Consider the following 15,957-nt stretch of genomic DNA (forward strand, 5'->3'; position numbering starts at 1 on the left):
CCCATGTCCCGAAGAACTGGAAAAAAGCATCCAAAGCCTCAAAAACATAATGGGAGAAAAAAAATCCAGCCCTGCTTCACACCAGTGAGGAATATTTTGAAAATCCCTTCACTAGTATGTGTCAAATAACTTTTTCCAGATACTTCATTATTTATTGTAAGGCTCAAAGCCAAACTCAATGAGGCAATGAGATCAGGTATTATAAGATGCTGAATCTCAATTTACAGACTTAAAATAACTTGCATTTTTCTTTCCACCAGCGCTGAGAAGCTACAGTATTTTCCTATCAATGTTTAAAGAAGCAAGAATTAAGATGAGTCTTATTTAAGAGCCTTACTTGAGATTCCCAGGTTAACACTTTCAGCACAAAGCAAAGGAAAAATATGTAGAGGACAGAAAGTCAATGAAATGGTCATCTTGCTTTATAAGTACACATATAAGTACATACATAAAGTTTCGAGCAATTACAGCATAAGGATATAAAAGAGTAAAAAAAAGATTTGATTTAGATGCCTTATTCTCTTGGGGGCAGACGAAAAGGACTTTCAGAAGCTGCCTTTACTGAAAAAGAATCTCTGTATTACATGCCCAGTTTTGTAAATCTTTCCAAAGGCTGCTTGTCTAGAATATGGTCAGCCAGGATACGGCCTCTGGATAATTCAGGCATGTAAAATGCTTTCTGACCTTCCTAGTGTCTGTTTGGCCTTTTCCACTGATGAAAGAAAACAAACTTCATTTTATTTATTTCCACTCTTCAAGACATGCATTCTTAAACTGAGTAACTTTTTGAGTGCAATTCTCACATAAACGTAGGTGGTATAAACTTAGAATCTTACGCAACTTTAGTTTTTCCTCACTTAAGAAATAGAACCTAATTTAAAACTGTAGGATCATAGAAACATCTGTTCATTTTTGAAGCTACCAGTATACGAAATATTTCAAACAATAGCAAAACAGACAAGAAAAAGCAAAACATCAAGTTCCCACAGCCTACGACTTCAACATTTGTTCTGATTTTTATCTCGTCATAGATAGGCAGAGAGGCCAACAAGCATTCAGCATACCTGCTCCAACTTCTTTTTCTTCTTCTTCAATGCTGTTTTTGATACTGTCGTACTCCTCATCGATTGCCTGGTTGCCACGCATTTGAGACAGAATTCTACGTGCTCTCTGAGTCTGGCCTTTCTGAATGAGCCAGCGGGGACTTTCAGGAAGAAACAGGAATCCAAGAAACTGTATAACTGCCGGAACAGCCGACAGGCCCAGCATGTACCTGGGAATAAGTAAATAAATAAATAAATATCTAATATTTGCCTACAAAAACATGCTATGAGAAGACTCAGCTACTCAAGCTGTAATTTACAAATCAAACCCTCCTCCCCTCATATTCTTTATCACCAGAAGTTAAGCAGGCAAGAATCATATTCTGCAAGTATTTTAGAAAACAGGACCCTGACTTTCAATTCCAGGAAATCTCAAGGACATGTTGACTATTCTGCCACCACTGACCCTACAGCCACTGGTCTCGAGGACACCAAGTCAGACTAAATAAAAACCTTGAAACATTCCAGTAGTTTGGAAACTGATAATCCCTTCAGTGAAGATAAAAGAATGAACAGAAAGAGAAAGCAAAGGCACGGAGAACAAATGGGTACTGCTGATGGCAAAAATGAGACTGAAACCCTGCTAATTGTTTTACAGACATATTAAAAACAAAACAAAACACCAAAACCAGCCAATGAAAAATGCCTAATTTGGTCAGTAATATGTAATCACAGACACACGTGACCAAGGAATACGCCTCTTGTGTAAGGAGATGCCTGTTTTACTTTTGAAAATTGTCTTGGTTTTGGCTGGGATAGAGTTAATTCTCTTCTTAGTAGCTGGTACAGTGCTGTGTTTTGGATTTAGTGTGAGAATGATGTTGATAACATGCTGATGGTTTAGTTGTTGCTAAGTAGCGCTTATCTTAAGTCAAGGACTTTTCAGTTTCCCATGCTCTGCCAGCAAGCAGGTGTGCAAGAAGCTGGGAGGGAGCAGAGCCGGGGCAGCTGACCTGAACTAGCCAAAGGGGTATTCCATACCATGGAACGTCATGCCCAGTATATAAACAGGGGGGAGCTGGCCGGGAGGGGCAGATCGCTGCTTGAGCATCGGTCAGCAGGTGGTGAGCAACTGCATTGTGCATCACTTGTCTTTTCTTGGGTTTTATTTCTCTTTCTTTTTGTTATATTCCTTTTCATTACTATCATTATTATATTATTATTCTTAGTATTATATTTTATTTTACTTTAGTTATTAAGCTGTTCTTATCTCAACCCATGAGTTTTACCTTTTTTTCTGATTCTCCTCCCCATCCCACTGGGAGGGGGGAGGGGAAAGCGGCTGCATGGTGCTTAGTTGCTGGCTGGGGTTAAATTACGACAAAAATTTCTGCCTATAAGCAGAAACACTGAAAAAAGTTCCTTTCACCAGCACGCTCTTAAATCTTCAGCCAGCTGCTGAAGATTTAAGATTTTCTAAATCAGAATTTTTAGATTTTTTTCAGATTTTAAAAACCAAAACTGCATTTTAGATGCCCGGGGGTTATTATATAAAGCATTAAGGCTAGTTCTCTACTCAACAGAGAACCACTGGCCAGAGAGTTATGCTTCCAGGGATCAGCACTGACACCTGTGACAACACCCACAGATACCATGATTCGCTCCAGCTAAAGTGGGGGGAAAAGACTGTGGAAGACAGGCATACCGCCAACTTTCATGGGTGGTTCTGGTCTGTACACTTCATATTTTTATATTCCTTCAATAAAACACCAAGAAGAATAACAAGAACTGCAGAACAACATATAATTTTGTTCTGCTTTTTAAATTTGACCTTTTCCCATTTGCGCTTCACTGAGATTTTTTTCACTTCTGTTAAAGACTTTAAATGGTGCTGGTGTCACCTGTATGTTATTGCAGTTATCATGGCTTTCACATCAGTGGTTATAATCATTAAAACATCTCCAGAAACTAGCCCTCAGACTGAATACTGACATAGTCTGTACTCGTAAACAGGTTCACACCTTGACATCAGTCAGGAGATTAAGGAGATTTGCTAATCCTTCCTCTAGCTCCTCTCTTCATACCCCAGGATGCATGCTTTCACACAGACAATTCGGCAGTCTCTCACCTGGATGTTTTTATAAAGCATGCTATGCAATGAGGTTGCTAATAGACTAGTAAAGAGAGCACAGCCATTAATGGAAACCTTATTTCAGGGCAATGAAACAAATGTATTTGTCAAGTCCAAATGCATTTTGGATGAAAATGGAAAAGACTTTCTTAGAGGCACTTGTAGATTTAACAAAGAAAAATATGAGTAATACAATAGGGCAGAAAACTGGAGGATGGGGAAAAGAACACCCAAAAGGTAATGCAAAGAGGATGGCCATCCCAAGACAGTGTGCATGCAGGCCAGTCGTCCCATCCCAAAGCTGAGCCCTCAAGTTCTTCCTAAAACCAGCAAAAATTTCCAACGGTCATACAAGCAAATCTCGCTCTAGAAAGAAATCTGTGAGGAAGTCTCTTATTTTCTAACACTTTAAGGATGGTACAGCTCATCATTAGTTAAAAAAAAGAAAAGCAGAAGGAAGAAAATAAATTCAAAACACAAAGCTTGTGGAAGGATTATTAGTTGAGTAGTCTTCAGCCAACATATCTAACAAGTGTCACTAATTCATTAATGTTCTCATTCTTCATTCACTAATGTTCTCATTCATTAATGTCCTCATTTCTTCCCATGCTCTTCCCTTTCTACAAACATTTTGGTAGCTGTATAAAGAATCACCTTTACACATACACCATTGAAGCTCACCAAATTGTATATTCAATATCTGCATGAGAGTGGTATTTAGAAAGCCTTTTCTATTTCAAATGAAGAGTAAAACAAAACCATAGAGATTAAAAATACAATCGCTGTATTCTGTCAAACTGCAAGCAGAAGGATCTTTTAATGCATCTAAATAAACAGATTTAGTCCTTTACACTCATATTACCTCACTTCTGCTCTTCCAAAGCCCTTCAGTTCCTTAAATGCAGCAGAGCCTCCAGAACTAAGCAGTTGGGTACCCACAATCATCTTAGGAGGCAAAATCAATTGAGGCTCCTGAAAGCTCAATCCAGCCTGTTAAAGCTACCAGTTGGACTCTATTGGATTGTTTATCACAGGCAAGATGAAAAAGAAATGTACAGAAAGTGCTTACTCACTAAAGTTAGTTTCCAATCAACATGCTTCTGGTCAAAGTTGAGTACAAGGAGCAGGCCAGAAGGAAAATGTTCAGTTAAGAGCATACATCCATTGCAAGTTCAAGAGTTGTTGCAATTTTCAGATCAAGCAATTTTGATATAACCAATTTAGAGTAAAAGCAGGCAATTTTAGACGTTTCATGCAGTGAGCCAGCTTTCAGAAATCTAATATAGTTCTTTCCTATACAGAGTACAAGACTTTGCATTTGAAGTCAGATGTCTAGCAGACCTGAAAAAATCCAGCATGAAATTTAATAAGTCTGCTGTAACATTTCTCCTTCTCAGACATGCTGCTCCAATACTATTAAGATGGCATTAGCAGGGTTTATAAAGCTAACCTGACATAAGAGTCAGGTTAAATATTTGTTTTCTTTGGTTTATTTTTAATTTAATATCCAGCATTTCCAAGAACAAGCAGAGCCAAGAAAAAGTTCCGTATTATTTTTTGTAGCACTCCAATAGTTAGCCACTCAGTCACTAAGAGCTACAATAATTGCTGTAATTTTCCTTCTTGTATGTGATGACTCAGGAGTGAACATCCGTGATTTCTCCCCATGCATTTGCTGGCCACTCTTTCCAGGTGACAGACCACCTGTACTCTTCCCTGCTCAGTCTTAAACTTACTCAGCAGTAAACTAGCTGAGGACAGACAAGTACACAATTCCCAATTAACAGCTTCGGCATCGCAGCTGAGAATCCTTGGATACCTCATCACTAGCATGGCCTCAGTTTCTGCCCAATGCATTATCAACAGTTTCACTTCACTCTGCTTAATCCACCAGAACAGTACTTGGCATGTACATAAAACATAGCATTACTGCCTCAGCAAAAGTTATCCAGCATGAGCCAGCAGGCTGCAAGAAACAATTACTCCTCACTACTCAACACATCGTGCTGAATCTGGAAGACTAGGACCACCAGCATGAGAGAAAGCTACAAACCAGGAATAGCAATGGATCACTAAGATGGTTGTGCAACTGGAGTGTGCGACATAAAAGAAGAGGCTGAGAGAACTGGGTTTGTGCTGCTCAGAAAAGAGAAGATCAAGAGGAGATATAATTGCATCTTTCACAACTGAAAAGGAGCTCATAGAGAAGACGGAGACAGACTCTTCTCAAATGTACACTGTGAAAGGACAAGAGTCAATAGTCACAAGTTGCAACAAGGAAAATTCATATCTGTGTTGGGTTTGTGTGGCGGGGTTTTGGTAGCGGGAGAGGGGCTACAGGAGTGGCTCCTATGAGAAGCTGCTAGAAGCTTCCCCGGCTCCAAGTCGGCCCCGCCACTGGCCAAGGCCAAGCTCATCAGCAACAGTGATAGCACCTCTGTGATAACATATTTAAGAAGGGGAAAAAAGACCGCTGAAAAACCTGCAGCAGAGAGAGGAGTGGGATGGGAGAGAAACAACCGCGCAGATACCAAGGTCAGTGAAGAAGGAGAGGGAGGAGGTGTGCCGGAGCAGAGATTCCCCTGCAGCCCGTGGTGAGACAGCAGGCTGTCCCCCTGCAGCCCATGGAGGTTAACGGCGGAGCAGAGATTCCCCTGCAGCCCGTGGAGGACCCCACGCCAGAGGAGGTGGATGGGTGCGGAGAAGGCCGTGACTCCGTGGGAAAGCCCACGCTGGAGCAGTTCATGCAGGACTGCAGCCCGTGGAAAGGACTCGCGTTAGAGAAGCTCATGGCGGGCTGACCCCCGTGGGAGGGACCCCATGCTGGAGCAGGGGAAGAGTGTGAGCAGTCCTCCCCTGGAGGAGGAAGGAGCGGCAGAGACAATGTGGGACGAACTGACCGCAACCCCCATTCCCATCCCCTGAGCCGCTGGGGTGGAGGAGGCAGAGGAGTCCAGAGCAAAGCTGAGCCCAGGAAGAAGGGAGTGGTGGGAGGAAGGTGTTTTTAAGATATGGTTTTATTTCTCAAATCATCTGATTTGATTGGTAAGTTAAATTGGTTTCTTTTTCCCCAAGTCAAGTCTGTTTTGCCTGGGACCATAAGTGGTGAGTGATCCCTCCCTGTCCTTGTCTCAACCCACAAGCCTTTCGTTGTATTTTCTCCTCCCCATCCCGCCGGGGGGGAGGAGTGAGTGAGCGGCCACATGGTGCTTTGTTGTCAGCTGGGCCTAAACCACAACAATATCAAAGATGCGGGAAAACAATTCTTCACAGTAAGAGGGACTGAACATCTGAACAAGTTGTCTTGAGAAATGGAAATGTCCATCGTTAGAGATTTTCAAAAGTCAGCATCTCACACAGCTCTGATCAAACACCCAACCTCCTAGTCTTACTCAATCCACAGGTTCTAGATTTTACTTTTAATTTTTTCAGTTCAGATAGGTTAAAAGGCCTGAATTATACCAGAGCAGTTTATTTTTTGTTCGGAACAGAAGCATAACTTATACCAACGTACAAGTTCGCAGAATGGTTGTGCAGCATTTCAGTGGGTGGGGGCCTCATTCCTATTTAAGGTATAGTGGCATATTGAAACATCGGTGTTTTACAAAAAGATGAAATCTACATTTGACAATGATTATTGCGTTCCACCTAATCTTTCACTTTAGCTAAATATATTTACAAAATTACATATCAAAAGATGGTAACTTGTGTGTAACAAACTGGAATGATATTTTTCACTTAAATAATCATTTACATACAAACGTACTTGTCAATCCTGTGTCACTAGTTGATTTGGAAACTGATACGTCCTATACCACAATGCTAGCTCTTCGACTGATCTTTCCCAAAGAAGCCTAGAAGTCTGCTTTTGAGCTGCAAAAATTCAAGCTAGGGAAAATCTTAGTTTACCTGAACAATTAAACAAAAAACACAGCTCCAGTAAGATCAATTCTTGTCAGAGACTTTGTTAGCTTGTATTTTTCTTCCAATACGCTAGTATTTACTGAAACACACAGATTACAAACACGTCCTTACTTCCTATGTGTTAGCACACTAGTGGGAAAAAAAACAGATTTACATCCACAAAAGTTTCCCCCAGCTGAATCCCTAACCACTGAGGTAAACTGAACTCAAAAAAATCTGCCTAAACAGAAAGTGCACAATGCCTCTAACAGTAAGAGTGACTCAGAGCTCCATTTCTAAATAAATATCTTTACTTGTCCATTCCTCCCACCCAGCCCCATGCATAGGGAGCCATTACATTAGCAAATTATTTAGGCTAAAAGTTAATTTAAAATAATAAAGCAACTACTGAATAATTGGCATCAGGGATCAAATACTTCAGTTTGTATTTTACTTAGAAATGCATTACTGTATGCCATTAACTTTTCTCAAAATTGAGCATATTTCTTTAACTGCAGAAAGGGATTAGCAATCGTATAAAACTAAGTTTTTCTTTCAGTGAAGGCTGTTTCCCAATTCTCCATAAGTGGACAGACAGTCTGCCAGAGAATGCAGCTGCATTATAATGAAAAGGTCATCAAAAGCTTCATGTAGAAATGCAAAATGCTATTTTCATTTGAGCTACAGTAACAAATGCATTTTTAGAAAGCATAAAGCAGAAATAAAACTTAAAATTAAACTAAATCAGCATGAAGTGACTTTTTTCTTAAGGTCAAAATGTGACACCTTTTTACAAAAGAGGCAAAGGAAACAATCACATGGACAAATAGTAAAAACCTCAAACTTCTTGAATCTCCAGACATACACAAATTAAACCATAGATTCATTAAGAAAACATTAACTTTTTGTTTCAATGCATATTTCTTTACATACTATAAAAAGATCAGCTTCCAAGTATTTCTATGTACCGAGTCCCAAATTAATTGTTCCTAACTTAAACCTCAAACATCAGTGCACCTAGAAATCCCTATTCAGCTTCATTAGAAGCCAGAGAATGTAATAATATTTATGTTGCAAATTTTTGGGGGTGGGATCCTTCAAATTAGGATTTTCAAATAGCAAAATGATTCCAGGCTGTAGCAACAGAAATCGAAGGCCCTACAACAACATGCATCCCTTTCCCAAGAGTGTTTCAAGAGAAAAGCACACATAATTAAGCACAACTTTCCAGAAGCTGGAATGTATAGTATAAGTTATTCCTCCTACACATTTCTGTTAATTATTTTTTCAAGTCAGCACTGCAAGTAAAATACTGAGCCACTGAAATTTCTCATCTCTCTCAAATGACACACCACTATAAAGACAGTAGGTATAAGGCTGCAGTCAAGAAACACTTAGCAATATCTACAGGAAGAACATAATATCCAGAAAGTAGAGTAAAAGAGATTCATATTATTCTATAACCTAAACTTTTAACTATGAAGTTATGCTACAATATCCTTCAATTCTGATTGGATTACTATTGCTCAGATTAAGAATATTCGAAATACACCTCTATTTTGCACATACAGCATCATACTTACTGGAAATTTGCCTTTTGAAAAATCAGCATGTAATTATTCTAAATGCAAAAAGGCAAGCTACTTTCATAAACATCATGACAATCATTCAAGCTTGTTGATGCATATTTATTGCTTACCCATTTTAAAGTTCAGCAAAGTCAAAAAACCTAAGCATACTGTGATATTAAGCCTAAGTGAAAGCGGTATGGATACCATTTAGCAAGAGTTAATCATAAAGTTCCATTTCAGTATATAGTTTTACCACTTTATACGTAAACTCTATTTTACCAACAAGAATTATAATAGCTGTCAACCAAATCACAACCATGTCGGTTTTGCTTTTAGCCAGGAAGACTCACAAACCTCCATCCGTCCTTCGCGAGGTAGCTGAAGATTCCATCGACGACACTTGCAAAAAATTGCCCTCCAGTGATGAACAGAGTGTTAATGGTGACTAATCTGCCTCTTAAGTGCGGTGGAGCAACTTCTGCGATGTACACTGGCACGGTCATAGATGCTACACCTACAAGAATAAATTCAATTACAATTATAAAATCAAAAGAGATACTACATCCCTTTTCATCATAAAATATTACACCATTTAAATGGAACAAGCTGGAAGAATTTGATTTCCAGGTTTCGAAAGATCAAAAGAAAGAAAATACACCTAATGAACTCTAGAAGCATACCCAGAGCAAATGGGCACACACGCTGATTGCTAGCAGCTGTACTGCAAGTTCAAGGTTTGATGTAATGATACAAGGAATAACCCACTTCAATTCACATTGCATGTATACTAAGATTAAATAAAAAGCATAAATATATTTATAGTTTTGAAACAAAGAGATGCTACAATCCAAGTAAGCACACGTAAGTCAAAGTGACTAACTTAAGATGCCAAGCGTTCACAGCTCTGAGTTTAAACAGAACTTTAGCATGGTTTCCAGCTCCAAGAAAAAGCAAGGCCAAGCATTATTATTCTCATTATTGTGTAATTTCATTATTGTTACATAGAATGGATTGTTTCTTGACTTTCTTGATTGTTTCTTGACTTGGTTTAAAAGTATTCCATATGCAATGCTAAAAACTCTACTGCCATAAGAAAGCAAGGACTGAAGCTAAAGCACAGCTGCCTTCTATTCTGTCTTAACACTGGTAGTATTTCCTATGAATTATGCGATGGCTCTAAATGAGCCATTTGTGCAAAAGACAGAAATACCCATGTGGAACACACACAGGAGTGCGCACACACACACAAACTGTAAAAACAGGAGTTCAACAGCATATAAAGAGCAGAGCTGGGTGCAGTACAGGCTTTGGTAGTCCAAATCCACCAACAAAGTTGCGCTCTCATTTAAAGGAAATTTATATCCCTATTTCCTTAAGAGAACCAACAGTGACAACCAACAGCAATTTCTTTTGTAGTTAAAACTGCAAGTATGTTGGTGGCACACACACAAAAACACATTTCAGCTGAAGCCAGCTGAGATACAACTTGAGCGCAGTGAGCATGGCCGAGCAGCAACAGCCACATCACATCTTCCATGGGGCAACTCCACCGGCTCCACACCGACAGCCTCATGCCAGCACAGGCCAGTGCCGCACCCCCAGCAAGAAATGGGGTCACATAAAGGCGTGCACATGGCTACTGAAGCATGGCTACAGTTCCTGGCTCGTGTCACAGCAGAAAGGCTTCATCATAAAATGGCGGACGCTTCGGCCGGTGCCCCACTGCCTGGCTGACTCACCAAACTAAGAGCACAAAATCATCTTTAGCAACAAGGTTAACCTGACAGAACTGCTGGGAGCCTCCAAAAGCTTGAGCGAGGAATACAGATTGTTTAATAATAAAATGGCATCAGAAGATCCTTTGTTACAATAGGTAAACACTCGCAGCAGCCTCTCAGCATGATAACCCAGTTCCCGGCAGAGCCTCCCAGGATGTGCCAATGCCGCCTCCTCCTCCTATTGACTGAGCAACCCACATGGAATAAAAAACCCACATAAAAGTGTCAGGAAAAAAAAAAATCATTAAAAATTTATTCAACCATTTTTCAAAGCCAACCAGAATGCACCATGGAAAAAAGCGTTCAAATAGCCCTTTGCATGTTTGATAGAGAAGCACGTTTTCAAACGTAGTTCACCATTAGGGATATTTCTCTCGCATCTTTCACATCAGTATTTGAACTAATTACAATTAAAGCGATGGAGATAGCGCACATAAAAGGGAAAAGCCTTTATGGGAAAGCATAGGTGCACATCCGCTTTCTGCAAACAAAAGCCACTGAGGACCCGTGCAAGGCAGCGGCTCGCGCCAGGGTGGAGGTGAAGGGCCCTACAGCTGCGGCAGCCCTGGCCTGGGGAGGCCGGGCCTTCCCGCTCCCCCGACCTCCCCTCTGCCTCGGGCACACCACCTCACATGCTCATGCTTGTTCCCCCACTGCAGCGTGGCCATCCTCCCACCGCTGGGACTGGCCTGGCAGGACACCCAGCTCTGCGGGGCCAGGCCCAAAGCCCAGTGTCACGGTCTCTGCCTGCGACGGGCAGCAGAGGCCGAGGAAAGGCCCTGCAGCAAAACAAGCATCAAGTAATTCCCCTGCTACACCCTAAACAAGCTTCCAATAATCACCAGGTTTGGGAATTCATGACTTGATGGCACCAGACACTTGATATCTCTGGAGGGTTTTTTGAGGCTATTCATTCTTTGCTCTCCGCTACTCTAGACCAATCATCACTAAAAAGCCATGGAAACTCAAAGATGGGGGGGGGGAGAAAAAAAGTCTGCTTGCCAGTGGCTATTTTATCATTTGGCCCATAAACATTTTCCCTGCTGTTTGCAAGAGTAACATGGAAAAGAGAAAAGATGATTGAATGCAGAGCAGCAGGAATGAAATGAGAGACCAAGCCCTCCAACACAGAGCTGATAGGTATAGAAACAGAATGAGGTCTTACAATAAATACAGGGAAGAAAAATATAGTTGTTTCTGTCTTTCAGGGGACACAAAAAGACAACTGACCTTACATCTTTCTCTTGGAAGCTACTGAAAGTCAGTCTCCATTAAAAGCTTTAGAGAAATAACATATAGTCCCAAGAAGAATATCTTTGAAATAGATAATCATCTAGTGAAGCTAATTTGAGAGGTAAAGATGGCAACATCTGTATGTGGATTTTACTGCAAAGCAGTTAGAAAGATGTGCACAACGAAAATCAATATATGCTCTATAAAAAAAGCTACTTTTTTTCCCCCATTCAACTCTTAATGAAGGCTGATTTTACACAGGATCTGCAGAGAAATCTTGTTCAAAACATGCCAGCCAAATTTGCTTCTTGGGCACCCAAAAAGCAGAGCCACACCGTTGATCAGACCAACAGCTATCGCTAACGTTCAGCACACATCATGAGTCCTGGGACACTGCTAGACCCACTGTTAGCCCCGGCTAACACAACACTTGCCATTTACAGGGGAAACTAAAGCCTGTTGCTGTAACACAAGGGTAGTGTGAAGGTTAAAACAAGTTTGTAAAGTGTCTTGAACAAGAGGCACCATGACAGCGGGAGGTTTACTGTTTCTGCTGTGTTCTTGCCACAAAGTTAATGACTACAGGAATTAACAGAGGAACAGGAAGCTTGCACATCTCAACATTCCCGTCACAAGCTAGCCAAGGATACCAGCTATTCAGCTGGCATTAATACAACAGCTGAAATTATTTGTTATCAAACCTGCAATGAACAGCACATGATTTCTTAGGAAAATGTAAGGAGTTACAGTATTAGTTCAAAATCACACAGAATTGTTTAGATTGACAGGGACATTTGGAGATCACCTAGTCCAACCACTGTTCAAGCAGGGTCAGCTAGAGCAGGTTGGCCAGGACCATGCTCAGTTAGGTCTTGACCATCTCCACAGATGGATCTCCAACCAAAATGATTCTGTGATTCTGCAACTTCCATTTCAGCTTTCTCACCCTGAGACTTTTCACAACGTTGTTGTCAAAACCAGCCTTTTTGGCTTTGTACTCAGACCTTACTTCCTCTACTGGATTTCCCAAAACCTATAGGTTCAAAACATCCAAACAAAAACCTCAGCTCAGAAGATAAATTTATGTTGTGTATTTCCAATTATCATTTAGATATCAAAGCATATGCTTTGCTACTCTGAGCCTGAAACAGAGTACGTCAGGAGGTTTCAGGAAACGGGAGGAGGCAATTAGGAAAGCCTCCCCAGTTTGTCTGGCTGCCATCCAGCAAGCATTCACACACAAAAGCAAAGTTCTTTCTAAAAATATCACCAGGAGTAAAAAAGGCTATTCTGAAACAGATCAAATTAAGGAAAAAGTCATACCAGTTTAAGGAAATAATGTTTTAGATTCTATAACGTTATTTACATTACAGATTTGCTTTCAATGGCCTTAGAATGCATCAATGTTCTCCAGGTTTTCCTCCTCTCATTTCAATTTAAGACACACTAGAACATAGGAGAGTAAGTTCTTGTGAAAAGGCATAGTCAGAAGCAAGGCATTAAATGTTAATCAACTATAAAAATCTCTAAAATACATAACCAGTATTTGTTATGTAGTTATTTTAATAGCTAGATAGTAAAGAAATTTGAAAACAAAGAACAGCTTTCCCAGCAAAATAAATATGGCTGCAATGCACTCTTTCCTCAATCTTTCATATGAGAATGTTTTCATTTACACTTAGATGACATTTTCTAATATGCTCTCACTGTTAAACTGCTCACACCAAATAAAAGATTCTTGCTGCAGGCAAGTATATTACTACCTAACTAATAAAGCTGATAAGTGATAAGATGTGAGGAAAAGAAAATGAAAACAATTAACTGGAAATCTGTCAGAGAAAGTTTAAGCTCTACATTGTGCACCACAGCTATGAAATCTGAGACAAGAGAGCAGGCAAGCCCAATCTTTATCCACTTGAGTAACCAAGGCATTAACCTTCTGCCCTCATTAAAGAATATAGTTCAGAAAAAAATACAATAGAAGGTTCCTTAAATTTAGACCACAAGATGCATCTAATTATTGTACGGGAAGCATTAGATGACATGATGGACTGAAATAATATTAAATGTTTTTTCACTTCTAAGATCACTTAGGAGACTAATTACTAGAGCTGCTACTATAATCTGCAGACTTACCATTGGAAATTAGAGACAAGACAGTGCACAGCTCAATTTTAAGACAATCAATAGAAAGCAGGTGTGAAAAGGCATCTTAGAATCACATTACCATCCAGAAAGGTATTTTCAGTATGAACATGTAAGCACTATAAAGAATTCATTAAGAAGTTCAGGAATGAAGTCAACAAACCTACTGACAGGAGAGATAACAAGGTCATGAAGGAGAATTCCTATGATAATTAGGAGAATTAAAAATATATTTTAACAAATGAGATTAAGGTAGCAAAACAAAAGGACTAAAGAAGGAATCCAAGTCCTTGTTTATAAAAAGCATTTGGGAATAAATACTAGGGAGATAGAATAATTTTAAAGACTTTTTTGCAAGATCAGACGGATATAAACATATCCTGTAAAGACCAGGACTTCCACTACAGCTCCAGTCATGTGTCTAGCAGACATGAGGGAAGGTGCATTGTAAAAACAACAGATGAGCAACAAAAGCTGGAGAGAGGATATTGAATGAGATGCACTTTTACTCCTAACATAATAAAAAAGCTCTAAGGTACTAGGGATGTAAGTGTCAGTCATTTCACTGGCATCAACCAATAGTGTCAGGAGCAGCAAAAACATTAGGAAGGATTCCTGACAACTTTGTTGTTGCTGTTCACATTACTACCCAAAAGGTTCATAAACACAAGAGACAGGTGACAAGAATTAGGTAAATTTAAAAAAATCTCACGCAACTCAATCAGCCTTTCACACTTAGGAATAAAGATGACCGATGGTTAACTAGAAGTGCCAAAGAGGCACATCCAGGAGCTGGTGCCTCTTTGCATCATGGTTCTGTCCCTCCTTCTCTCCAGCTCATGCTGACCCTTTGCATCAACACCGGGTAAACCAGGGAATACAACCAGCTAAAAGGATATCCACACCTGCTCATTAAGGGGTTTGTACCACTTAGCTCCCTTAAACAGTTCACGGTGAGATCAAAAGCCTGTACTGGCCCATAGGTAGGACTACATATGATAATGGAGACTGGCCTGAACTGCCATGGGACTCCAGACTGTCCAGTTGGAAACTAAAATCAGGATGTGAAATAACCACAAAAAACAAAAAGCAAAGACATCCCTGATCCTAATTCAGAGTACAGCAACTGAGCCATTAATCTCTATTAACTACAAAGAACATTCACAGCTCATTACATAAATTTGTATTGTTAGGAGTTCCAAATGAACAGGCAGAAACAGAAGTTACTAAAACATTTCCTTTCAGGAGAATACTCATGGGAATGAGGCATTCTTCACTAACATATAAAGCTATACTGAGATACTTAATCAAGGTAATAGTTTTGTTTTTTCACATATCTTAGCATGAACTTGTAAGAGCAAATTTTCACTAAAATGTTAAATTTTAATGCAACCTACTTTAAAGTTCACTTCATTAAGAAGCTGCCCATAGTGGTTTGTTCTACTTGTAAGGATTCCAAGCAGCTTTAGCAAGTGATTCCACAGACAGAGGATTTGTGGAGGCAACCTCATGAAGAAGCAAGTTTATGGCAAAGAGAATCAGTAATTAAATATTAATAAACAGCTTAATAGAGGTTGTTACGCTACGAGAAAGTTTGAATACAAATTCAAGGTTTGGTTGTTGTTTGGGGTTTTTGTTGTTTTTTTTTTTTAATTAAATAGTAAATTCTAAAGGGGACATGGGGAAACTTGCCAAGCTACAGCTGAACACCAGGCTAAAGTTTTCTTCCAGCAATTTTGCAGGGTATCTGATAAACTTCTTACATCTTGGATATTGGACATGCAATCTAAATTTAGTGCCTTGAAACACTATTGATCCCAGAAGTACATCTGATTATACAGACAAAGCAACTTTCATCAAGTATTTTCTTTCAGCTGTGTTCCCACAAATTATACTCTAAGGTTTTTACTTTACTTCTGACAAAAACAGCATTCTTGCCAACCGATAATTTTAGAACATTGCTCACATCTGAGTAGTAATATTCAAGAGGATAAGGGCAACACACTGGTTAACTTTTTGCAAGAAGTGACAAGTTCCACAGTAATTGTATATGCTTTACTGTCAATCTAAAGAAGAATCCATTTAAGTAGTTTGTGGAAAGAAGAATGTCTATTATTGACAAAATGGGTACATTTTAACTGCAAAGGATATTT

General features: G+C 39.7%; 1 protein-coding gene across 1 annotated transcript in view; it reads right to left on the bottom strand.

The window, feature by feature from the left end:
- SLC2A13 (solute carrier family 2 member 13) overlaps positions 1-15,957 on the bottom strand; it is a 166,314-nt gene that overhangs the window by 124,699 nt on the left and 25,658 nt on the right. Inside the window, exons 2-3 of the mRNA XM_050898479.1 lie at positions 9,003-9,162; positions 1,065-1,273 (exon numbers count right to left, since the gene is read on the bottom strand). Of these exons, the coding sequence (XP_050754436.1) occupies positions 1,065-1,273; positions 9,003-9,162 (369 nt within the window). The remainder of the gene's footprint in view (positions 1-1,064; positions 1,274-9,002; positions 9,163-15,957) is intronic.

This window comes from Gymnogyps californianus, chromosome 1, assembly GCF_018139145.2.
Source record: "Gymnogyps californianus isolate 813 chromosome 1, ASM1813914v2, whole genome shotgun sequence".
NCBI classification, from domain to species: Eukaryota; Metazoa; Chordata; class Aves; order Accipitriformes; family Cathartidae; genus Gymnogyps; species Gymnogyps californianus.